This window comes from Rhinoraja longicauda, chromosome 17 (genome assembly GCF_053455715.1).
Source record: "Rhinoraja longicauda isolate Sanriku21f chromosome 17, sRhiLon1.1, whole genome shotgun sequence".
NCBI classification, from domain to species: domain Eukaryota; kingdom Metazoa; phylum Chordata; class Chondrichthyes; order Rajiformes; family Arhynchobatidae; genus Rhinoraja; species Rhinoraja longicauda.
Genome location: NC_135969.1, coordinates 20,142,449 through 20,169,288, shown reverse-complemented (window position 1 = coordinate 20,169,288; position 26,840 = coordinate 20,142,449). Strand labels below are relative to the sequence as shown.

At 44.4% G+C, this 26,840-nt stretch overlaps 1 protein-coding gene across 1 annotated transcript in view; it reads right to left on the bottom strand.

The window, feature by feature from the left end:
• LOC144601817 (thioredoxin reductase 1, cytoplasmic-like) overlaps positions 1–26,840 on the bottom strand; it is a 51,766-nt gene that overhangs the window by 21,195 nt on the left and 3,731 nt on the right. The window contains exons 4-12 of the mRNA XM_078414265.1: positions 25,123–25,232; positions 23,921–24,025; positions 22,560–22,632; positions 21,911–22,030; positions 20,215–20,357; positions 17,999–18,114; positions 16,165–16,390; positions 13,468–13,560; positions 10,788–10,864 (exon numbers count right to left, since the gene is read on the bottom strand). Of these exons, the coding sequence (XP_078270391.1) occupies positions 10,788–10,864; positions 13,468–13,560; positions 16,165–16,390; positions 17,999–18,114; positions 20,215–20,357; positions 21,911–22,030; positions 22,560–22,632; positions 23,921–24,025; positions 25,123–25,232 (1,063 nt within the window). The remainder of the gene's footprint in view (positions 1–10,787; positions 10,865–13,467; positions 13,561–16,164; positions 16,391–17,998; positions 18,115–20,214; positions 20,358–21,910; positions 22,031–22,559; positions 22,633–23,920; positions 24,026–25,122; positions 25,233–26,840) is intronic.

Here is a 26,840-nt window from a genome sequence, read left to right as displayed (position 1 = left end):
CCACCTAGTTCAATACCCTACCCCCAACACCATGTGCTCTAATTTTGCACACAAATCTCTTGTATGGGACCTTGTCAAAGGCTTCTTGAAAGACCAGATACACCACACCCACTGGCTCTCCCTTATCCATTCTACTTATTGCATCCTCAAAAAATTCCAGAAGATAAGTCAAGCATGATTTCTCCCTTATAATCCATGCTGACTTTGACCGATCCAGTCACTGCCTGCCTGCAGAATGATCGTGTTCCGATACACTTGCTGTCCAAGGAGCATCTTGTAGGTACTACACACCAGTGGGGGAGGAACGTGTAGTATGTTGACTGAACTGCCAATGACGATGGTTGCAAGAATGTCTCTTGTTCAGTTGCATTTCCAGGTAAATGGAGAAAACATGATCATATTTCTATTTGTGTCTCTCAGAAAGGCTTCAGTCAGTCAAGAGATGAATCATTTACCACAGAATGCTCAGCCTCTGACCAACTCATACACAAATCACTTTAGTGAGGGGTTTGACACAATACCATAAAATAGGCTTGTCTGGAAGGTTAGATCTGGGGTAAGCTAGCCAATTGAATAGACAATTGGTTTGAAATGAGGAAACAGAGGGTCGTGGCAGCAACTCTAGAGAACATGGATAGGTGACGTTTTGGGTTGGGACCTGAAAAGTCGGCTATCCATGTTCACCAGAGAATGTTGCCTGATCTGCTGAGTTATTCCAGTTCTTTGTCTCTTTACTTGTAAACCAGCATCTGCTAATTTCTTGCAACCACTACCAGGGATCAATGGTGGCTCCACTGTTGTTTATTATTTATATTAACACATTGGATGTAAATGTAGGTGAAGTGACCAGTGGGTTTTGTAGATGACACCAAAATTGGTGGAATGGAGGACACTAAAAATGATTAAAAGGGGATCTGCATCAATGGGCTGATGGCGTATAAACCAGATAAATGCAACATGTGGAACTTTAGTAGGACAAACTGAGTCAGGACTTGCAAAGTGAACAGTATGGACTTGAGGAGTGTTGGAGTACAGAGACACCCAAGTATGCAGATGTCCATAGTTCCATGAAGGAGGCAACACAGGTGAATAGGTGGTAAAGGAGGAGTTTGCTTGCCTTCACTGATCTGGGTACTGAGTACAGGAATTGGAATATGTTGCAGCTATGCAAAACTTTCATAAAGCCACATTTGGAATACTGTGCTGCTGCGACTACTGGGGTGAAACCCTGCTGCTGCTAGGGTGACCAGAACAGCATACAGTAAACTAGAATGGGTGCAGAAAAGATTTACAAGGATATTATCACATCGAGAGTGTTTGAGCTGCAAGGAGAGGCTAGATAGCCTGTGTACTTTGTCCATGGAGTGTAGGAGGCAGAGGGGTGATCGTATTAAGCTATATACAATCATGAGAGGCATAGAAAACAGTGAAAAACAGTATTTTCCCCAACATAAAGGAGACTAAAGTTAGAGATCATAGGTTTAGTGGGAGAAGGGAAAGATTTAAAAAGGGACCCGAGGGGCTACCTTTTCAGAAGGTGGCATGAACATGGAACAAGCTGTCAGAGGAAGTAGGCACAAATAGAAAATTAAAAATTCACTTGGACAGGTAGATAATTAGGAAAGGTTTGGGGGGATACAGGCCAGGTGCAAGCAAGTGGGACAGAGCAAACTGCAACCACATCTTGTACAAGGTAAACAAACATTCTAGCTGCCAACTTGTAGGCACTTGCAAATGAACAAATGAATCACATTTGTCACTCTCCAGACCTCTAGCACCACTCTTTTACCTACATTATAGCAATCCATCTACAATTTCTACTCCCAGAGTACCAATCCAGACTGAATGATACATACTTTAAGCAGAGTCAATCTTTCTCATACTCTTCCCCTCAGGAATTTTCACTCTATATCCTGACCATCTTCCCAACCATCATCTTCACATTGAATGAATTCACCACACTCCTCCATAAAATCTGTTACCGAGTAGTACTCAATATATTCACCATGCCCATTGCTTTTATGTGGAATTCTCTTTTCTAGTCCACAATTATCTCAACCTCTCTTAGAACTCAGATGTACAGAATAATGTTGGGGTTCTCCGTCATATCATCTACTAGCCTATTTGCATTTGCTTTTTGCCCTCCTTTCCTTTTCCATTTCTCCTGAGCTTTCTAGTCATGGCACCTTTGAGCCATGACATCAGACCCATAACTCTCAATTGATTACTAGAATACAGCACAGAAACATGCCCTTTGGAACAGAGTCTATGCCAAACATCAATCACTCTTTCACACACTAGTTCCACGTTAACCCACTTTCTCATCCACTTCCTACACACAAAGGGCAATTTACAGAGAGCCATTTAACCTTACAAACCCGTATGTTTTTAGGATGTGGGAGTAAATTGGAGCACTCAGAGGAAGCCCAAGCGGTCACAGAGGGAACATGTGAACTCCACATACAGACAGACAGTACCCGAGGCCAGGATCAAAACCAGGTCTTTGGCACTGTGAGGTAGCGGTTCCACCAGCTGCGCCACCCCAAACTCATCCGTTTGTGAACTAACGTGGCATGTTGGGTGCCTGCATGTAGCATTCGAAGAATAAGATGCCATGAGGATGAGGAATAACCCGTAACCACCATGTTAAATTAGTTCAGATAATACTATAAGGCAGACACAGACCTGCACACCTAGGCAATTCTTGGCAGTTATCTCAAAACTAAGCGTTCTGCAGATTAGGGTCATGAGGAAGATCTCAATGATTAAGCACCTTAAGCAGCAATAACTGGAACACCGCCAGGCTGTAAACCACCAGCAGCACGGATTTGAAACAGCTAAAGAAACTTTAATTGTGTAGGAAAAAGCCACCTGGGCCCAAGGGAAGACATTGATCTCCACGTGCAAGTCCAACAAACAGACTTCAGCCTTCCAGCTGGATGTTTTTCCAGTACAAGTTGGATTGCGTTCAAGTTAAAAACTGCCAATTCATTCCCTCACAACACCTCTGCCAAAAGTACAGCAAATTTATCAAGAAAAATCCAAATATAGTATGGAAGATTTTGGCATGAGGCATTCCAACTTAAGAGATCCATTACTAAGGGAGAATATCAGTTTAACATTGCAGTGTTAATGGAAATCCAGTGAAAATGGACATAAGAAAAACTATGAAAAAAAATCAAAAACTGATGGTTTACTTACACCCTGTGCTTTTTATCTGACAGTACCTGCCAGTATGCCAAATCAGCACCTCTAAAAAAAAGTTAGACGCCTTCAAGGTGTTTTCGAGCCACAAGACACATATTTTTTAATTTGTAGATGAAATAAGCACTGTTAATACCCTCCATCGTTAGGAAATGCAACTGGTTTATTCGATTCAAGCGTATGTTTGCCCATTTTGTAAAAGAAAGGAATAATGAAAGGAAATCAGCACAATGAAATCTGAGGGATCATAAGTTCAGAGGCCATAGAAGCAGAATTAGGCCATTCATCTCAGAGTCTATTCCACCATTCAAGCATGGCTGATCTATCTTTCTGCCTCAACCCCATTCTCCTGCCTTCTCCCCATAACCCTTGATATCCTTACTAAACAAGAATCTAGGAGGGATTGGCCATGTTTGTAGCGGGGTGATGGAAGCCATGGTTTACAACTAACTGTAACTTCAACTATATTTCTTGCTCAACGCATAGAAACAGCTGGATCAACAGGACAAGACATCTCCTCGAACATTTTACAAGCAAACAATGGTAACAGTCGTTCTAACAAAGTACTGGAGGGCAGAGCCCTTTTACTCTCTTCAAATGTGAATTATTAATGCAGAAGAAATAATCAGAACATGCTGGACACAAAAAGCTGGAGTAACTCAGCGGGATAGGCAGCATCTCCAGAGATAAGGAATAGGTGACGTTTCGATTCAAGACCATTCTTCAGACTGGTTAGGGATAAGAGAAATTAGAGATATAGACGATGATGTACAGAGATAAAGAACAATGAGTAAAAGATATGTAAAAAAAACGATGATAAAGGAAACATGGATAGAAAATTGGTTGGCAGACAGGAAACAAAAGTAGGGATTAACGGGTCCCTTTCAGAATGGCAGGCCGCAAGGCCCGGTGCTGGGACTGCAGCTATTTACAATATACATTAATGACTTAGATGAAGGGATTAAAAGTAACATTAGCAAATTTGCGGATGACACAAAGCTGGGTGGCAGTGTGAACTGTGAGGAGGATGCTATGAGGATGCAGGGTGACTTGGACAGGTTGTCTGAGTGGGCAGATGCATGGCTGATACAGTTTAATGTGGATAAATGTGAGGTTATCCACTTTGGTGGTAAGAACAGGAAGGCAAATTATAACAAAGGGGGATTACAAAGAGATCTGGGTGTCGTTATTCATCAGTCACTTAAAGTTAGCATGCAGGTACAGTAGGCAGTGAAGAAAGCTAATGGCATGTTGGCCTTTATGAGAAGAGGAGTTGAGCATAGGATCAAAGAGGTCCTTCTGCAGTTGTACAGGGCCCTAGTGTGACCGCACCTGAGTACTGTGTGCAGTTTTGGTCTCCAAATTTGAGGAATGACATTCTTGCTATTGAGGGAGTGCAGTGTCAGTTCACTAAGTTAATTCCCGGAATGGCTGGACTGTCACATGTTCAAAGACTGGAACGACTAGGCTTGTATAGACTGGAATTTAGCAGGATGAGAGGGGATCTTATTGAAACATATATTGAAACAGTGTGATTTCCAAGCTGGAAGGTCAACAGTAGACATGGTCTTCTCCCTTCGCCAGCTCCAGAAGTGCAGAGAACAGCGGATGCCCCTGTATATTGCTTTCAATGACCTCACCAGGGCGTTCGACTAAGTCAGCAGAGATGGCCTATTCAAGGCTCTCCCAAAGATCGGCTGCCCACCAAAACTGCAGAGCATGAGAAAATCCTTCCACATCAACACGATGGAGACAGTGCAGTTCAATGGCAGCTTCTCGGAGCCCTTTGACATCCGCAGTGGCGTCAAACAAGGCTGTGTCCTCGTTCCCAAAATTTTGGGGATTTTCTTCGCTCTGCTCCTGAAACATGCCTTCGGCACCACAACAGAGGAGATCTACCTGCGTACTAGATCAGACGGCAAGCTCTTCAACCTCACCCGCCTCAGAGTCAAGACAAACGTATGTGAAGCTCTCATCAGAGACATGTTGTTCGCCGATGATGCAACAGTTGTGTCCCACACCCAGCAGGAACTACAGTCACTGATGGACCGCTTCTATCGGGCTTGCAAGGACTTCGGGCTGACCATCAGCCTGAAGAAGACAAACGTCCTGGGACAGGATACAGAGGCACCGCCTGTCATCACCATTGACGAATACGAACGATGCTGTCCATCAGCTCATGTACCTCGGCTCCACCATCACCGACAACCTCTCCTTGGACACAGAGATTGACAAGAGGATCAAGAAGGCAGCTACAATTCTCGCTCGCCTCACAACCCAAGTGTGGACCAACCCAAAGCTGAGTGAAGACAAAGAGAGCAGTTTACAAAGCCTGTGTCAACAACATGCTGCTGTATAGCAGTGAGACATGGACTACATATGCCAGACTGGACAGAAGGCTCAACACCTTCCACATTTGAAGCATCCGCTGTACCCTGGGTATATCCTGACAAGACAAAGTGTCCAACGCCGAGATTCTGTCTTGCGCTGGCCTTCCGAGTATGTACACTCTACTCAGGCAGCGCAGACCACCGCATGGAGGATGGCCATATTCCAAAACATATCCTCTACGGAGAGCTGACATCTGGGAGGAGAACTATCGGCCGCCCCCAGCTATGTTACAAGGATGTCTGCAAGAGAGATTTGAAGGCGCTCCACATCAGTGTGGACTCCTGGGAGAGCCTGGCAGCTGACCGTATGAGGTGGAGAGGTACTCTGAACCAACATCTCAAAACGGGGGAAGAGAAACTGATGAGTGCAGCGGCAGACAAGTGTGCATGCAGAAAGGAGCGCAGCAACTTCAACAGACGAGAGACCACACACAAATGTGGCCTTTGCGACAAAGACTGTCACTCCTGCATTGGTCCCTTCAGCCGCAAGCGACGCTGCTCCAGCCGAGGTGTGGAGCTAGCAGCCAACTAGGATGCATCACCCATGGTCAGCCATGACCGAGGGGGGCCAAAGATCGTGAGTTTATTGTTGTATTGTTTATCGTGAGTTTATTGTTGTAAATTTCACCTGAATGGATCAACACTGGCATCTGCAGGATTTGATCAACTCATATTTGTTTTGGAATTTATATGGCAACTGCGATAATTATGCTACATTGAAAGGTCACAGTGGAGCAGTGATGGAATTGCATTATAACACAGATGGCAGCATACATTTCAAAACATGTACCAAGTAATGGAAGCAACGTTTAATGTCACAAACGATCAGATTATGTCTGGTGGTATTGATGACGCATAAGGTCCGACAAAATAAGTTCATTTATACCATGCGTGGTCATACAGACTCGGTGACTGGTTTGATCCCGAGGGGGTAAAAGAGAACATCACCAACTTCGCCGACCACATCCAGGAAGCCGTAGTGAAGTTTTGAAGGGTCGGAAAACAATACCACGACTAAAATCCCCCGGGAGGATGGTGGCCTTTTGGGATATTTGGAGGCTGGTGGACAAAGGTGGTGCACTGGGGACTGACCATTAGGACAATCTTGTTGGCCATAATATTACAAAGTTTTATGTGCAGATTGGCATCACGACCGCGTGGATTTTACTACAGCCTGTGGGACGGATGTAACTAGGTAACACCTGCGGACCGGATGCGGTTGTTGGAATGTTATAGAATGTGGACATAGCGCTATATTTAGAATCCATAGCGCTGCAGCCGACAGCACGTTGTTTAAATCCCCATGCACTAAGCCAACAGCCCTGTGTCCAAACCTTTATAGACAATAGGTGCAGGAGGAGGCCATTCGGCCCTTCGAGCCAGCACCGCCATTCAATGTGATCATGGCTGATCATTCTCAATCAGTACCCCGTTCCTGCCTTCTCCCCATACCCCCTGACTCCGCTATCCTTAAGAGCTCTATCCAGCTCTCTCTTGAATGCATTCAGAGAATTGGCCTCCACTGCCTTCTGAGGCAGAGAATTCCACAGATTCACAACTCTCTGACTGAAAAGGTTTTCCCTCATCTCAGTTCTACATGGCCTACCCCTTATTCTTAAACTGTGGCCCCTTGTTCTGGACTCCCCCAACATTGGGAACATGTTTCTTGCCTCTAACGGTCCAACCCCTTAATAATCTTATATGTTTCGATAAGATCTCCTCTCATCCTTCTAAATTCCAGTGTATACAGTGCGCGCCAAACCGGCAGCTCTGTGTATTGCTTTACATGCCAAGTGTGCAGCACTGTGTGTATTGATTTGTATGCCAGTCCGTGGGAAGAGGGAGGGGGGGAGAGAGGGAGGGGGGGAGAGAGGGAGAGGGGGGGAGAGAGGGAGGGGGGGAGAGAGGGAGAGGGGGGGAGAGAGGGAGAGGGAGTGAGGGGGAGGGAGGGAGTGAGGGGGAGGGAGGGAGTGAGGGGGAGGGAGGGAGTGAGGGGGAGGGAGGGAGTGAGGGGGAGGGAGGGAGTGAGGGGGAGGGAGGGAGTGAGGGGGAGGGAGGGAGTGAGGAGGAAGGGAGTGAGGGGGAGGGAGGGAGTGAGGGGGAGGGAGGGAGTGAGGGGGAGGGAGGGAGTGAGGGGGAGGGAGGGAGTGAGGGGGAGGGAGGGAGTGAGGGGGAGGGAGGGAGTGAGGGGGAGGGAGGGAGTGAGGGGGAGGGAGGGAGTGAGGGGGGGGAGTGAGGGGGAGGGAGTGTGCAGCCAAGTGTGCAGCACTGTGTGTATTGATTTGCATGCCAGTCCGTGGGAAGAGGGAGGGAGAGAGGGAGCGTGGGGGGGAGAGAGAGAGAGGGGGGAGGGAGAGAGAGGGAGTGGGGAGAGAGGGAGTGGGGAGAGAGGGAGGGGGAGAGAGGGAGGGGGAGAGAGGGAGGGGGAGAGAGGGAGGGGGAGAGAGGGAGGGGGAGAGAGGGAGGGGGAGAGAGGGAGGGGGAGAGAGGGAGGGGGAGAGAGGGAGGGGGAGAGAGGGAGGGGGAGAGAGGGAGGGGGAGAGAGGGAGGGGGAGAGAGGGAGGGGGAGAGAGGGAGGGGGAGAGAGGGAGGGGGAGAGAGGGAGAGGGGGAGAGAGGGAGAGGGAGAGAGGGAGGGGGAGAGGGGGAGGGGGAGAGGGGGAGGGGGAGAGGGGGAGGGGGAGAGGGGGAGGGGGAGGGAGGGGGGGAGGGGGAGGGGGGGAGAGGGGGAGGGGGGGAGGGGGAGGGGGAGGGGGAGGGGGGGAGGGGGAGGGGGAGGGGGAGGGGGGGAGGGGGAGAGGGGGAGGGAGCGAGGGGGAGGGAGCGAGGGGGAGGGAGCGAGGGGGAGGGAGCGAGGGGGAGGGAGCGAGGGGGAGGGAGCGAGGGGGAGGGAGCGAGGGGGAGGGAGCGAGGGGGAGGGAGCGAGGGGGAGGGAGCGAGGGGGAGGGAGCGAGGGGGAGGGAGCGAGGGGGAGGGAGCGAGGGGGAGGGAGCGAGGGGGAGGGAGCGAGGGGGAGGGAGCGAGGGGGAGGGAGCGAGGGGGAGGGAGCGAGGGGGAGGGAGCGAGGGGGAGGGAGCGAGGGGGAGGGAGCGAGGGGGAGGGAGCGAGGGGGAGGGAGCGAGGGGGAGGGAGCGAGGGGGAGGGAGCGAGGGGGAGGGAGCGAGGGGGAGGGAGCGAGGGGGAGGGAGCGAGGGGGAGGGAGAGAGAGAGAGGTTTGCTGCTGTAAAATGGACCCCGCGCATACCAAGACAAGTATTCTTTTTGTACTCTCTCTTGCCAATAAATCTGATGTGTACATGTACGAGAGGGGTTTACCGATGGGCTGAGTCGCGATCAGCGCCACGGATGGAGGCAGAGAGAGAGAGAGAGGTGTGCTGCTGTAAACTGGACCTCACGCACACCAGGACAAGTATTGTTTTTGTTTTCTCTTGCCAATAAAACTGATTTGTAACTAAACAGACGAGTGAGCCCTCTACCGTTCTACTAATCAGATCCTTGAACCTGCTCCCTTGTAACAGTTGGTGAGACCGCATTTACAGTATTGTGTTCAGTTCTGGGCACCATGTTATAGGAAATATATTGTCAGGCTTGAAAAGGTTCAGAGAAGATTTACGAGGACTAGAGGGTCTGAACTATAGGGAGAGGCTGAGGAGGCTGGGTCTCTATTCCTTGGAACGCAGGATGACGAGGGGGCGGTCTTATAGAGGTGTATAAAATCATGAGTGGTTGATCGGGTAGATGCACAGATTCTCTTGCCCAGAGTAGGGAATCTAGGACCAAAGGTTCACGGTGAAGGGGAAATGATTTAATAGGAATCTGAGGGGTAACGTTTTAACACAAAGGGTGGTGGGTAAATGGAACAAGCTATCAGAGGAGGTGGTCGAGGCTGGGATTATTCCAACCTTTAAGAATCATTGGACGGGTACATGGATAGGACAAGTTTGGCAGAATATGGACCATGCGCAGGCAGGTGGGATTAGTGTAGCTGGGACATGTTGGCCGGTGTGGGCATGCTAAGCCGAAGGGCTTGTTTCCACGCTGTATCAGTCTCTGACTATATACTTATAGAATGTCTTAGATTCTTGCCAGCTGGATGACTAATTCATTATTTGAATGCACTATCCACTTACAAGTTCTGAAGTAACTGAAATTTTGTTCTGTGTAAATATTAACCTGTACACAGGCTTTGTTCCAATGATTTATAATAATACAATGCTGGCATTAATAATAAAACATTTGTATAACAATAGATTAGTTAACTCTTGTTCTAGACTTAAACCTAAAATAATATTTTATCATTATCAAATGTACTAAAGTTGGAATCTGCAAATGTTCCCTCATACTTTAATTCTCAAATCACTGCACAAAATTATGAGGGGTTAGACTTGCTTTTACTTGGCACATTATATTCTGGAACTCTAAATATAGTGTTAGTGAACCTCTGCCTAACCGGAAAGGACTGGCAGGGTTGCTGGACAGAGCGGAGGGTGGAGGTATAGGGACCTATAGGGAGGTATAGGGACCTATACACAAGGGTAGGTCTAGGGTGTGAGAAAGGAGTTTTAAATGGGATTTGTGGGGAAGTTATTTTAGTGGCTACTATCTGGAATATGCTGTCAGAAAAGGAGGTGGAGAAATAATAATGTTTAACCTTTTTATCTTAGTCAGGTTATCTTGCCTGTGATGGAGGGTCTCCAGAATTGGGTTAAGTGTTCCATGCAAAACAAGTCAATGGCAATGGATCATAGACATTCTATTCTGATCATTTTTTTAAATCCAACTTAGGTTTATTATCTTGTGTGCTAAGGGACAGTGAAAAGCTTTGCTTTGCCTGCTATGTAATCAAATCAGATAATACTACCCATAAATACAATCAAGAAGAACTCAAATACAAAAGGTAGAGCAAAGGCAAATATACACAGTACAGAATATAGTTCTCAGCATCAATGCAGCAAGAAAAGGCCAGAATTCCACTGGAATCCCGATGTTAGACAGTAGGGATCATCCAGGATCACTCATGGTGGTCATTATTTATAAAATAAGCAAAACAGAAAGATGCAGAATTGTCAGCAAAATGTCCTTTGAGCAGAGTGGGTTGGAAGGGAAATTACCCTTTACACCTAATTTCATACCATATCGACTAATTGAGGACGAGGACAAACCAATTACTTTTATGAACTTAAAAAAATCTTACTTGTCATTGAGAGTAACACCAACTTTGTCCAGGCCAATGCGTTTGGTGCAAGCTTCACGGCCCACCGCAATTATTACCTAAAGAAGAAAGTCATTCTTTGTTAATTATTGAAAGATAACTCACATGGAAGCTGGTGAGTTTAAGGGAGGCTACAGCAATATCCAGGAGCATCTCAATATTAAAAGGTAGTGTTGGAAACATTAAAATGTATAAAAGTGGACAAATCCCCAGGGTCTGACCAGGTGTACCCTATGGTGCAAGGGAAGCAAATGAGGAAATTGCTGAAGCCTTGACAGAGATCTTTGTATTTTTCTCAGCCATAGGCTAAGTACCAGAAGACTAATATTGAGACTTTATTTATGAAGGCAACAGGGATAAGCCAAGGAACCACAGGCTAGTAAGCCTTGCTTCAGTGGTAGAAAGTTAATGAAGGGATTCCGAGGGACTAAATTTGTTTGCATTTTAAAAGGCAGGGACTGAATAAGGATGGACAGGTTGACTGAGCATAAGAAATCAAGTCTCAAAACTGATTCCGTTTCTTTTTAAAGATAGGACCAAGATAATTGACGAGGGCAAGGTGATAAATATAGATTTGAACAAGATCCCGCATGATAGGCTGGCCCAGAATGTTAGAAGACATGGAATAGTAATGATTTATTCAAGGAAATTAAATGCAACATCTCCAAGTTTGCTGATGACACAAAGCTGGGTGGCAATGTGAGCTGCGAGGAAGATGCTATGAGGATTTGGATAGGTTGGGTGAGTGGGCAGATGCTTGACAGAAGCAGTATAATGTGGATAAATGTGAGGTTATCCACTTTGGTGGCAAGAACAAGGCAGCAGATTATTATCTGAATGGTGTCAGATTAGGAAAAGGAGATGTGCAATGAGACCTTTCAGTCACCGAAAGTAAGCCACTTAAGTCAGTCAGTCACTGAAAGTAAGCATGCAGATACAGCTGGTAGTGAAGAAAGTTCATGGCACGTTGGCCTTCATTGCGATAGAATTTTAGTTTAGGAGCAAGGAGGTACAGGGCCCTGGTGAGACTGCACCTGGAGTATTGTGTGCAGTTTTGGTCTCCTAATTTGAGGAAGGACATTATTACTATTGAGGGAGTGAAAGAGTTTAAGTATTTACAAAAGAAGCAGGTCACAAAATGATTGCCTGCTTCTTCTTGCACATTGTAAATTGCTTAGCTAAGCAGAAAGAGGTAAGCTGTGTGTAACCTTGAGAAATACAGCATGTACTTCTACATGAAAAAACTGACCTTTAGTTGGCTTTGCTAAAAAAATAAGAATAACCTGAGATTGCTTTATTACGAAAAAAACCTGACCTACTTATGACTTTTTAATACCCTATATGGACATGGTCTTATTTCCTTTACTACCTTGTATGGGCATTATGTTAGTGGTGTCACCTCATTCACTGATAAGAAAAAGATATAACTATACCGTTTTGTCCTTTGTTTCGGAGAGTGGGACATGAGGTGAGCTTGGGTATTTGAAGACACCCGGTGCTGACTTCCCCACTCCCGCCCGGCGTAATAAAGACTTTACTGTTTTACCACTAACTTTGTTGCATTGTTGTCTGTCTAGAGAAAACAAACTTTAACAGGAGTGCAGCATAGGTTCATAAGGTTAATTCCAATATAATGAAAGAATGAGTCGACTGGGCTTGTATTCACTGGAATTTAGAAGGATGAGAGGGAATCTTATAGAAACATATAAAATTCTTAAAGTATTGGACAGGCTAGATGCAGGAAAAATGTTCCCAATGTTGGGTGAGTCCAGAACCAGGGGTCACAGTTTAAGAATAAGGTGTAGACCATTTAGGACTGAGATGAGGAAATTTCCATGATTATTATTGATCGAAATACATTATTCACAAATTAAAAGCACAATGAGTAAATCAGAACTATCTTTAAAAAAATTCTGCACAGCAAGATAGTCTCAGTATCATTCTTTCCCCATTTTATACAATTGAACAGTTGCAGACCACTTTCACATTATTAAAAATGTCACTGCACACAAGCAGTGGCAGTACAATCCCACTTTGCATTATTGAAAAAAGTCAGAAAATGAGGAATTCCTGAGCTGTTGTCATCTCTCTTTCTCTGTTTCATTAAGAGCCAATTTAAAATTAACTAATTCCAAACAGAGTACATAACATACATAACTGGACTCTCAATCCTTAAATGTGGCAGGTAAAATTAGCTCCCTTGAAAGCTGTAGACACTTGAAAGTGTCTTAAACTAATTTCCTCGAAGTGGCTGGTATCACAAAATGCTGGAATAACAGCAGGTCAGGCAGCATCTAGGAGAGAAGGAATGGGTGACGCTTAGGGTTGAGACCCTTCTTCAGACAGATCCACAAAATACTGGAGTAACTCAGCAGGAGAGAAGGAATGGGTGACGTTTCAATCCTTCTTCAGACTGATGGTCTGCTTGAAATGGCTAGACAGCAGGCTGATAGTCATCTCAAAACAGGAATGGCCAGGTGTTGGTTATTATTGCCCATGCAACTGTACAGCACAATTTGGGGCACTCCAGAAGTGGAAAAGTACCTAAACAATCTGCATTTGTGTAAAATTCAATTCTTCAAGGGTAAGATTAAATATCAGTGTGGTGATTCAATATCCATTATTCAAGCACTATTTTAAAATTGTGCAGCACTATACTCACAGTATTGTACACTCCAGAAATAACCTCTGTAGTAGCTGTGGACTTTGCAGTTACTTTGATTCTTCCAGGGGTGCCAGCTTCCAGCTGTTCAATCTGAAAAGACAATTGTGCTGCGAATTAAGGCTTGAGGAAGCTTTACGTAAATGTGAAAATGGCATGAGTAATGCTAGATAGACAATAATCAAAAAATTGCAGAGGCTAAAAATATAAACAGTAAATGCTTGATAAAAAAATAAGGTTAGGTAGAAACTGTGAAATATTAACTGACTCTTCCCACAGATACTCCTTGTCCTGGCAAGTAGTCCCAGGAACATGTAAACAGGTTGGTTAGCAAGTATGCAACGATACAAAAACTGGTGGAATTGCTGGCAATTAAGTTAGCTGTCAGAGGGTTTAGATCAGTTATAGATATGGATAGAGAATGAAAGATGGAGTTTAATCTGGGCAAGTGTTAGGTGTTGCACTTTGAGGGGCCAAACGCAATGGGAATGTAAAGAGTTAATGGCAGGACCCTTCACTGTATTGATGTACAAAGGTATTTTGAGTTTCATTATATTTTTTAAGTAATTTACTTTATAAACTTTATACTGTGAATGGGATAAGTTTCAATGGCACGGCATCCGCGCCTGCGCAGTTGATGGAGGGTTGCCAGGCCCGGCGCAGCAAGCCTGCGCAGCAGTGCAGGGAGGACCGGCGCCCGACCTTCCTCCCATGGTACAGCACGGCGGCAGAGAAAAGGTAAAAGATGGCCGCCGGCATGGAGAACATTGGGCGGCGCCTGGAGGCTGCTCTCCAGACCACCCCGAGGCCGGGGTGAGGGCTCCCTCTTCCCTTACCTCTCCCCCTCGCCTGCCCCCGGCCCCGGGGGAGACTCCCCAGCCGCCACAGCCTCGGATTTACCCTGGGATCTTGTTGTAAGCTTTTGGAGTGGGGCCTGCTGTCACAACGGGAACCTAACGGGTTCACAGGTCTTGTTTCGTTCAAATTGTTGCGCTATTGTGTACCATTTTGGCTGCTTAATGCCCAACCAATTGTTCAAGTGCTTTTGATTGCAACATTTGCCTTAATTTAGTTCAACAAAGAAACTGACAAGATACTAAAGAACCTTTAGTACCAAAGGGAACCCAACAGGTCCACGGGTCGTCTAGTAGTTTCATAAAACTTTGGTTAGGTTGCATTTGAAGTATTGTATGCACTTATGGTCACACTTTTGCAAGATGTGGAGGCTTTGGAAATGGTGCATCAGAGCTTTCCAGGATGCTGCCTGGATTAAACGTTAAACTTGATTTTTTTTCTTTGGATCATTGGAGGACAGAGGAAGACCCGAGGGAGATTTACACAATTATGAGAAGCGTAGATAGGGTAGACTGTCAGAAGCTTTTTCCCAGTACAGAAATGTCAAATACTAGAGGGCGTAGCTTTCAGGTGAGGGGGGAACGTTTAAAGAAGATGTGCAGATCAAGTTGTGTTTTTTTTAAAAAGGTGATGGATGCGTGGAATATGTTGCCTGGGGTGATGGTGGAAACGAATACGATGGTGATGTTTAAGAAACTTTTTGACAGCACATAAATATGCCGGAAGGAGGGATATGGATCACCATACAGACAGAAATGATCAGTTTAAGTTGACATCATGTTCGGTACAAACATTGTGTGCCAAAGGGACAGTTCTTGTGTTGTACTGATCTGTATAATGGTAGCTTGGTTTACTGAAAATTTATTACACTACACAAGTTGACTAACCGTCCAAAAGCGCACGGTAGAGCAACTTTCTGCAGACCCGAGTGCTCCTCCTATATTAATTCATATTGGTTAATTTTATTCAGTAGTTAAACTGAAGGAATAAAAGTAGGATCAAGCTGCCAAGGGGGAAAGTAGAGGGATCTGCCAGAGTTCAACAGACAACATATTCAGGGAAGGCAGTCGATATGAATAGTTTAAAGGGAAACTGCGAATTGATTTCCCACTCTATTGCACACAGACGTACAAATTAGAAGCAGCGTGGTTCACTTGGCTCCTCAAGCCTGGTCCACCATTTGATATGATCCCTGGCAAACAGCATGAGATTAAGATAGGTTTGTTCCCATATATAGCAACCTGCGACATTAAAAACTTTTTATTCACAAAATGCTGGAGTAACTCAGCAGGTCAGGCAGCATCTCGGGAGAGAAGGAATGGGTGACGTTTCGGGTCGAGACCCTTCTTCAGTCTGAAGATGCTGCCTGACCTGCTGAGTTACTCCAGCATTTTGTGAATAAAAACCTTCGATTTGTACCAGCATCTGCAATTATCTTCTTATACTACATTAAAAACTTTGCTGTCTGTTTTCCTCTCTTTTTTAAAGAAAGCAAGAAAATCAAAGCTGTACACAAGTCAGATTTGAAACTTGTTGGGAAAATAAAGCTGTTAAAACACTCAATTGGCTAAGTAACAAGTGTGGAGATGCTGATTATTCACCAGATCATTCTGCTGACCCGAAACATTACTCTCCTCACTAGCTCCAACTTAAGTATTTCCAAAAAAATTATTTCTAGATCGATAGGATTTTAAGAGCAACATTTAAAATCGTATTCCTGATGCTGCAAATATTAAGATCTTAATATTGCAATCTTTTTGTAGAAGTCCTCCTTCCAGCAACTTTAATCATCTCAAAATTCAAATATTGTAGGACAATTATAACAGATATCTCCTGCATTACCTTAGTCGGCACAAATCTCCTCAGGAATTTCACCCCGTGAGCTTCCATATAATCTCCTACTTTCACTGCCATTTCCTGGTCAAATCCTCGCAAAAAAATTGAGCGCACCATAACAGTGACTTGCAATCCCAGGCCAACAAGGAAGCCCGCACATTCCAGTGCAACATAGGAAGCACCTACAACCAGAGTGTTCCCTGGGCAATAAGGCAGTGAAAATAGATCATCACTGTGGAAACAAAGCAAGAAGCACAAAATGAGAATCAACAGGAATAGTTTAGTTTTAGTTTTAATTTTAAAGATAAGGCATGGAAACAGGCCCTTCAGTCCACTGAGTCCATGCCAACCTCACCCATTTAAAGGATGAGGTGAAAGATTTTCTCTTCCAAGGGTCCCTCCTCCAAAGAAGCAGATTCTTTCAATATTTTAAGTGTAGATAGATACTTGATAAGCAGTTAGATACTAATATGCTATTGAGGTTACCATGATCTTAAAGTGGAGTAAGCGCGAGTCTGCTCCCAATCCATATGATCACTATTTAAAAAATAACATTTTCTTATCTCCTTTACTCAGAGATTGACCATCCCAATTTTATGATTCTGCAGATGGTGATAATCTTTCAACAGCGAGATCAAGTTTTATAAATAGAAAACACAGCATACTTGGTCCAACTATTGATGGCAAGATTTACGCTCCACTTAAACTTCCTATCTTTGGTCACAATATTTTAAATTCCTTCTCACTCATGTTTATCGAACTGCACTATTCACCATGTACAGAGCTCCGTGTTTATTTTAGTCACAGCGTAGAAACAGATCCTTCGGTACACGCCGACCATTGATTATCCACTCACACTAGTTCTATGTTATCCCAGTTTCTCATCCACTCCCTACACACTAGGGGCAATTTTACAGAAGCCAATTAACCCACATATCCGCAAGTCTTTGGGATGTGGGAAGAAACCCACACAGTCACAGGGTGAACATGCAAACTCCACAAACACAGCACCCAAAGTCAGGATGGGACCTCGATCTCTGGCGCTGTGAGGGAGCGGGTCTACCAACTGCACCACCCTAAGCCATTGTGCTGCCCTCTCGCAGTTCTCTGGTTAAAGGAGATTTGGAAGAGGGAAATACACAAATAGCAACCAGATATAACACAGGGTTAGGAGGGCACTATTAGTTTACTCAACATAGAAAATAGGTGCAGGAGGAGGCCATTCGGCCCTTAGAGCCAGCACCGCCATTCATTGTGATCATGGCTGATCATCCACAATCAGTAACCTGTGCCCAACTTTTCCCCATATCCCTTGAATCCACTGGCCCCCAGAGCTCTATCTAACTTTAGATAGAGCTCTGGGGGCTAGTGGCATCAAGGAATATGGGGAGAAGTTGGGCACAGGTTACTGATTGTGGATGATCACAATGAATGGCGAGAGGGCAGCACAGTGGCTTAGGGTGGCGCAGTTGTGCAGTTGGTAGACCCGCTCCTTCACAGCGCTAGAGATCGAGGTCCCATCCTGACTTTGGGTGCTGTGTTTGTGGAGTTTGCATGTTCTCCCTGTGACTGTGTGGGTTTCCTCTGGGTGCTCTGGTTTCCTCCCACATGCTGGTGCTGGCTCAAAGGGCTGAATGGGCTCCTCCTACACCTATTTTCTATGTAACACTAACTATTGGTATCAAATTATTATCGACCTGGAATTTGAAACCTTATGAATCTATAACAAAGAAACCAGAGTTGCTTTCAAAGACCCAAGGAACATATGCACTCAACTAAAGACAGAACATAGCTCTCAATCATAGCTGCATCAAAGAAAAATGAGATTCAGGAAGCACACCTGGTTATACAGTACTCTTTATCTCCTGGTATATTTAAATAACGAGGTCTTTCACCTGTTGCGATTATAAAATTTTCTCCTGAATGGAAAGTCACTTTCCCCTTCTTGTTGGTTGCCTGGAGGCAGTAGGAAAAAGAGGGGAGAAAAGTGAATGCTTACATACAATGATGTTTTGCAGTGGAGAGGGAAAAATAAAATCACTTGAAACACTTCAATCAGTATAAACAAAAGATCAAATGAACAGTGGATGCAATCAAGCCGACTCTCTCCTTTCCCCCCCCCCCCCCATTACCCCCACCACCCCTTTGGTTCCCAGCACAACGTTGCTATGGTGTTATAGACAATAGACAATAGGTGCAGGAGTAGGCCATTCAGCCCTTCGAGCCAGCACCGCCATTCAATGCGATCATGGCTGATCACTCTCAATCAGTACCCCGTTCCTGCCTTCTCCCCATACCCCCTCACTCCGCTATCCTTAAGAGCTCTATCCAGCTCTCTTGAAAGCATCCAACGAACTGGCCTCCACTGCCTTCTGAGGCAGAGAATTCCACACCTTCACCACTCTCCGACTGAAAAAGTTCTTCCTCATCTCCGTTCTAAATGGCCTACCCCTTATTCTTAAACTGTGGCCCCTTGTTCTGGACTCCCCCAACATTGGGAACATGTTTCCTGCCTCTAATGTGTCCAATCCCCTAATTATCTTATATGTTTCAATAAGATCCCCCCTCATCCTTCTAAATTCCAGTGTATACAAGCCCAATCGCTCCAGCCTTTCAACATACGACAGTCCCGCCATTCCGGGAATTAACCTAGTGAACCTATGCTGCACGCCCTCCATAGCAAGAATATCCTTCCTCAAATTTGGAGACCAAAACTGCACACAGTACTCCAGGTGCGGTCTCACCAGGGCCCGGTACAACTGTAGAAGGACCTCTTTGCTCCTATACTCAACTCCTCTTGTTACGAAGGCCAACATTCCATTGGCTTTCTTCACTGCCTGCTGTACCTGCATGCTTCCTTTCATTGACTGATGCACTAGGACACCCAGATCTCGTTGAACTCCCCCTCCTCCTAACTTGACACCATTCAGATAATAATCTGCCTTTCTATTCTTACTTCCAAAGTGAATAACCTCACACTTATCTACATTAAACTGCATCTGCCATGTATCCGCCCACTCACACAACCTGTCCAAGTCACCCTGCAGCCTTATTGCATCTTCCTCACAATTCACACTACCCCCCAGCTTAGTATCATCTGCAAATTTGCTAATGGTACTTTTAATCCCTTCGTCTAAGTCATTAACGCTCTTGGACCTGAAGACAGGGTCTCTCAGACAAGGCACATGGCGGAATATGGGTTTAATATTCTCACGGTTACTGAGCGAGTGAAAAGCTTTATTTGCGTACTTTCCAGTCAAATCACACCGTACACAAGAAGAATTAAACCATACATATGTACAACAGGTAGTGCAAAGCAAAAAAATACTAGAGTGTTGAATATGTTACAGCGTTAGTTACAGAGAAAGTGCGAATCAAACAAATTGCGACGGCCACATGAGATAGGTTGGGAGATCAGGACTACACCCGTAGCTTATGAGAGGCCTGTTTAGTAGTCTGATGACAGCGGAGAAGAAGCTGCTCTTCAATCCGGTGGTACGTGCTTTTAAGCAGCATATCTGCTCCACAATGGGATATTGGATATAAGGCTGCATTGTAGCCAGCATGGAGAGTGTGAAGCATTACTGGTGACTGAAACCCATCACTCTTCATGTGGAAGGTATCACAAAATGCTGGAGTAACTCAGCAGGTCAGGCAGCATCTAGGTGAGAAGGACTGGGTAACGTTTCGGGTTAAAAAAGTAAAATTAATTAAATCCAATGAAAATGAAAGCGCAATAGTTTCCAAGGCTGTGATATCAAGAGGAAGCTGCAGATGGACACAAGTAGCAGTATTTTGCAACTCAGAGTCCAAAAAGTAAATAGTAGAAACCATCAAATAAAAAAAGTTCCTAGATAAGCACTGGAAATGCCATAACATTCAAGGACCAAGAGATAAGGAGTGAAAGCCTCGATAGGCTAAATCTTTGAAGTGCCAGGATTCTCTAACATCGCAGACAACCGAATGAACACAAGGCCGAAGAACGAAATACAAGGAATAATTCTATAAAACATGTTGTACATGTCGTTATACAAACAAAGGTGCAGTATTACGTACCTTTACCCCATGTGGTTCCACAAACTCTACATAGGAGTTCTGATAAGTTACTTTCTTATCCCGCAAGGCCACTCTGTAACCCCAGTTCAAAGAGCCAATATATTTCTGGATCGCATCTTTCATCTTGATCCAGTTGTGCTGAACTGTAATTCAGAAACAAATAAGTTTTCCCAACTTTGATAGCAACATTATAGCAGTTGACAAATGTTCTAAATAAAAGGTCACATTTTAAAAAATGCAGTTCTTTTTTAAGTCAAAAGGGCACTGCGACATTTAAATAAGGGACCACACAAAACAATTACACTCTTCACCTTTATTGTAGTACTAGACCAAGTGGACCCAAACCTTTCCTGCATTGGTGCAGCACCCTCTCATCCCCCACTCCCCTCTGGCCAGACGCCGCCTAAGAGAGGTTGCATAGAAACCCACCTCCCGGCCTGAGCGGCCGACATTAGTGGAACAGGGGTGGGGGAGGGGTGAAAGAGTCCTGTCCCATTTCGTCCCTGTGGTTCAGTGCTGTGGGTAGACTGCGGCGCCTCTCCCACTGACGGCCCTCGGGTCGATGCTGCTGGACTCCCCCCCCGGCCCGGCCCGCCGCCGATGCCGCTGGACTGCGTAGGGAAGGCACTAACCCGGCCGGGGGGATGGGTGCTGCCGCCACTTTTCCCCTTGACCCACCTCAGGCCCAGGCTCCGGCTGCTTCCCCCGGCACCAGGCCCGACGCTCCCGCCGCTTCGGAGCCTGCAAACCCTCCCCAAGAGACAGATGGCCGAGCCCTGCTCCTACCCAAGATCAATGGGCCCCAACTGCGCAGGCGCAGACGCATTTGTTCTGCGCACACGCGAACGCAGCGGTCATCTTACGTAAGTACCAGATCAACTGCGCATGCGCATTTTTTAAAACTCTAAAATGTGAATAACTTAAAAAATATAACACCAATTTCAATTAAACTTCTTCTATAGGACCACGGGACGACGGTGAGTAAGGTGGGCCTAAAATTGTCGCACTAACATGCACCATTTTGGCTGTAGTTCAAACAAGAGCTTTAGTATATAGATAACATGGACTCAATGGGCCAAATCAAATTTCTTTATTGTCATTGTAATGGTGAATACAATGAAATTAAGGCGCACTGCCTGGGCGAAGCTCAAATGTACAAGATAAAAAATAATAATAAAATAACAGTAAAAGAGCGAGGAAAATAAAAACTGTTCATACACTTCGTGTGCACACTGTGACACATACACACAGATTCACACATGCATACACATTATACCTACCTAAGCACCCTTATCAGAATATAAGATATTGCACCATGTCAGAATATAAGATATTGCACAGAATAGTATTAGAAGAATAAATATTATAAACAAATATATCACAGATATTGCACTGAAGTAGGTATTGTACAGAATATATATTGTCTAGGGGGTGTGCTTTCAGTGCAGTGTTCAGTGTGATGATGGCCTTAGGGTAGAAACATTTTGTTAGTCTTGTGGAGTGCTCTTTGATGCCATTAATACAATTCTACAACAACGTGGAAAAACTGTCTTGAACACAGTTAACTAAATTCATTGATCCATCATAGAAAAAAACTTAAAATACCTTTCACCTTTAGCCACCTTGTAGGCTGTGAGAAGAAATCCGCTTATTAAGCTCCAAAGGAAAACAGTCAAATTATTTTACAAAATCTTACCTGTGTCTTCAAACTCCCAGCCAAACTTACGGGAATCATTTAAATTCTGGCTTAGAAGAGCAGCCTGGTGCATCAGCTTCTTTGGGATGCATCCTACATTTACACAAGTACCTCCAAGTCCTCCAAGAGAAAGAAAGTAGATAAATTAAGATTTAAGAACTACCAAAATGGAGTGAGAGATGGGGGGGGGGGGGGGGGGGGTGGAGTGCAGCCAATCCTAAATATTAAATAAACCATGAATATGTTGAAAACATTCTGATAATTAAATGATTTCGCCTCTCCTGAAATATACTTCTGACACATTAATACATGAGGGATATTTGAGTTTAGTACGTGTTGTATTATTGGGCAACTCTTCTCCTTTTGAGAATGGCATAAGTAATTGGTATCCAGGTCAAATTCTACCACAAGGACAATCTTAGGTGAAAGATTACACTCTGGCGCAAATACAGACATTCCAAGTCGAGTCAAGTTTACTGTCCCATACACAAGTACGATGAGGTACACGTACAATGAAAAGCTTGTTTGCAGCAGCATCCCAGGCACACAGACTTGGACAACGCAAAGAACATAACAATGCAAGCAAAAATCTAAAAGCTGATTCACATCCGTGAAAATTCTAGCTTAGTGGAAAACACAAAAAACATACCCCAGGTAGTTCCCTTGGGCGTCGGCACAACATAATCAAACACCAAGACTTTCTTATTAAGGTTGGCAGCTTCCTGTAAACAAAGGCAAAGATCACGATTCATCACAAATAGAATTGACTGTCTCAGTCAAAGTGAACTTGCCTAAAATTGTCAGAATTTCAACCAATATTCAGATAGACAAAAGGATTACAAAGAAACCTGCAAAGTTTCCGAGTGAGGGCCTCATATATGATGGGAGAGGGGAACCCCTGGTCCCTAAAGAATGAGGACATCTCGGATGTCCTGGTATGGAACACCTCATCGTGGGCGCAGATGCGGCGTAGACAGAGGAATTGGGAATAGGGGATAGAGACTTTGCAGGAAGCAGGGTGGGAAGAAGTGTAGTCGAAATAGTTGTGGGAGTCAGTGGGTTTGTAATAGATGTCAGTTGATAGTCTATTTCCTGTGATGGAGACTGTGCAATCAAAAATGGGGAGGGAGGTGTCGGAGATGGTCCAAATAAATTTAAATGATGGTGGTGAAGTTGATGAAGTCCACGAGTTCTGCATGGTGCAGGAGGTAGCATTGATGCAGTCATCAACGTAACAGAGATAGAGTTTGGGTATAGGCCCAGTGTCCGCCTAGAACAGGGATTGTTCAACATACCCTTCAAAGAGGCAGGCAAGAAGTGGGAGGAGTTGAAGGAAAAGTTGTTAAGGGTGAGAACCAGCTCGGTGAGAACCAGAGTAGAGTGTTAGTAGAGGGAAATTGGATAGTTCTGCAGTCGAGGAAGAAATTGAGTGCATTAAGGCCTTACTGGTTGGGGATGGAGGTGTAGAGTGACTGAACGTGAATTGGGAGTGGTTTATGACAATCTACTAGTCAGCGCCATAAAGAACAGAATTTCCGTTTTGCAATGAAATTACTATGTTGCATTACTATGTACCCACTGGCAGCATTCACCCATGATATGAACTTAACTCCCTTTCAGAAATGTGAGCAAAGAAGCTAATTAAAGCCTCTACATACCCAAATGGTCAGAAAATAATCCAACAGCAAAAAAGCCAAATGCTCTAAACTTTAATTATAAAGACAATTTGTTGGAAACATTAGATATGTCAGAAAACATCTGAAGAAACAGGTAATATTTCATGTTAACCTTTTATCAATTCCTCTACCTGGATAGGTAAATATTGTTTATATAAATGGAGGAAGCAGAACTCAATGAGAATAATTTGCACAAAAAAAAAATTCCATATCAATTTGACAAGGGGAGCTAAATTGCTAACACTTTCTGCAACAGATTTCATGAAGAAATGTTTTCTAATTACATCAATGGATGACCATTAAGATTTATTTCACAATATAAAAGACACTTTACCTTTGAGGCTGCAAGTCCTCCAGAACCACCACCAATAACTATGAGGTCGTAGTCATACTTTTCACCACCATCCAAGAGTCTCTTCAACAAGCCATCATCAAACGCCTGCAGGATTTTAAAAAATAATCATTTAAGCATACTTTGCATAGTTAGGTTATATTAGAGGCCACAGCAGACTATGAAAGTTAAGATAACGTGTTGAAACTGAATAAAACCTTTGCTTAGGCCACATCTGGAGTAAGTTCATAAGCCATTGGAGCAGAATGAGGCCATTGGGCCAATCGAGTCTATTTCGCCATTCAATCACGGATGATCTATCTTTCCTTCTCAACCCCAATCTCCTGCCTTCTCCAGTTAACCTTTGACACCCTTACTAAGCAAGAGTATTGTGTGCAGTTCTGCTCAACCAGCTATAGGAAGGGCATGGTTACACTGGAGAGTGCAGAGCTTCACCAGGATGTTGACTGCAATGGAGGACTTTAGTTTTGGAGCAAAGGAGATCTGATAGAGATATAGAAAATGATGAGGCATAGATATAGATGAGTCAATTTCCCAAGATAGAAAATAAAACGTCTAAGGTGAGGAGGAAGAGATTTAAAGGGGATCTGAGACAATAGTTTACCCACACAGAGAGTGGTTGATATCGGGGGCATGCTGCCAGGTGGTGGAGAAACAGATGCAATCACTACTTTTAGATGCAGTTAAACAGACATTTGAATAGGCATGGCATAGAAGTATAATGCAGGCAAATGCAATTAGTGCAGATAGGCTAAACAGTCAGCATGTGGTAGGCCAAAGGATGTTTCTTAACCTAGGAGAGACAAGGGAATCAAACCTAGGACTTGACCTGTAGGTCTCATCATCACATTGGAATTCCAAATACCCCTGGAATGGGCTCCACACTTAATCATGCATCTTCTAAATTACATTCAGACTGTTCTCTTAAATAATAAATGAAATGGGGGTATTTAGATTAATTGGCTTGGTAAATATAAAAATTGTCCCTGGTGTGCAAAGGGTGGTGTTAATGTGCAGGGATCGGTGGTTGGCGCAGACCCGGTGGGTTTGTTTCCGCGTTGTATCTCTAAACTAAACTACAGGAAAAGGAGCGAGGCAGCTTCAAATGTAGTTCCTTTACAAAGGTTATATGAAGTATTTTTCGCAGCAAGTAACGTGTGCAGTTTCATCAAATAGTACCTTACCTGCTTGGTACTGTCAGAGCCACCCAAATGAGCCTTGTTAACAAACACATTGGGAACAGTCCGCTGGCCCGTAATTTCATTCAACGCTTCCTGCATAAGTACTCCCCTCTCTGGAGAAAACAAAACATGGCAGAGGAAATACAACTTAGTGTCAGGATAACAATGACAAGAGAGCTGGATACCCGAACAAAACAATTGGTCACAGTGCTTGAGTAACTCAGCGGTTCAGGCAGCATCTCTGGATAATAAGAAAATAACTGCAGATGCTGGTACAAATCAATTTATTCACAAAATGCTGGAGTAACTCAGCAGGTCAGGCAGCATCTCGGGAGAGAAGGAATGGGTGACGTTTCGGGTCGAGACCCTTCTTCAGACTGATGAAGCATCTCTGGAGAACATGGATAGGTTACGCTTTGGGTTGAGACCCTTCTTCACACTTCAGCTTTCTGCCCCGCCCCACTACAATGTCTGAAGGCCCCTGACCTCAAACGTCACCTATCTATGTTCTCTAGAGATGCTGCCTGATCCGCTGAGTTACTCCAACACTTTGTGCTCTTTTGTGTAAACCAACATCTGCAGTTCCTTGTTTCTACATTGTAACACAAATAACATTGTAACATAAAGGACAACGACAATATATACTGTAGTTAGCTTGCAGTCTACACAAATACACCAACTGGTTCAGCATCTGATCAATGCTATATAGGCTTTTGTTTCACATTTTGGAATAGGTGGGGCAATTGAAGTATTTTATGCCAGCTGTACTAAGCACAAAGGGACTTAGATGTGAAAGTCATGAACTGTGACTTGTAAAACAACCAAAACAGGTCATGGAAACCACACACAGGCCGCCACAGACGTTTGAAATGATAGACCATATTTATATCGTGCCATTAACATATTAGAACATCCTAAGGTGCTTAACAAGACTATTAATGAAATCTGCTAACAAGCTTTATGGATATATTATCTGCATTGTACAAGACCCGTAATGAGCAAACTCAGGGAATGGCTAACTGTAAATGGAGATTGGGGTTTAAAAGGTTAGTATGAGATTGTGGTTGAACAGAACCACATCCCTGCTTCGATGGAGTGGAAGAGTAAAGAAAAACCTGCTGCCCACACAGTACCTGGTAGTGTTATTTAATTTGTTTTTGCAGGAGAAACTTATTGGCTATCTACGTTATCCAATTACTTTCTCTTCCACACCACCTCATATTCTGAATAATTATTTTTCCACTCCCTCAGTAGCGTTGAATAATTATTCAAAATTTTGAATAATGATAAAATTTTCACCGCTATTTGCAAGACACGCAGAAAATGGCTCACACTTCCTACACAGGAACTACTTTAAGAAGGCGAATCCACAGAAAGCATCCTGCCCAAATGGTGCACTTAGCTGAGTACTAAAGCCCCTTTGCAAACCAATGATCTGCAGCTGATGTACCTTTATAGCTAAAGTACCTTTGAAGTGGAACACATGTAGATGCAAATTGCTTTAGATGCTAATTTACCTCTTGAAACCACTGTTTGTCCAATTGCCATAGCAACTTGTACCACACCTCTAAATAGCCAGGTTCAATGTTTGAAATTCAATAAAGGATAAGCAGAAATGAATATTATGGGCAAAGAGAAAGGCACAAGCTCTGCCCCCTACACCCCTTCAACATTTTTCTCACCAGCAACTGCCTAAAAATAGATCCAGTCAGGGAAAAAAT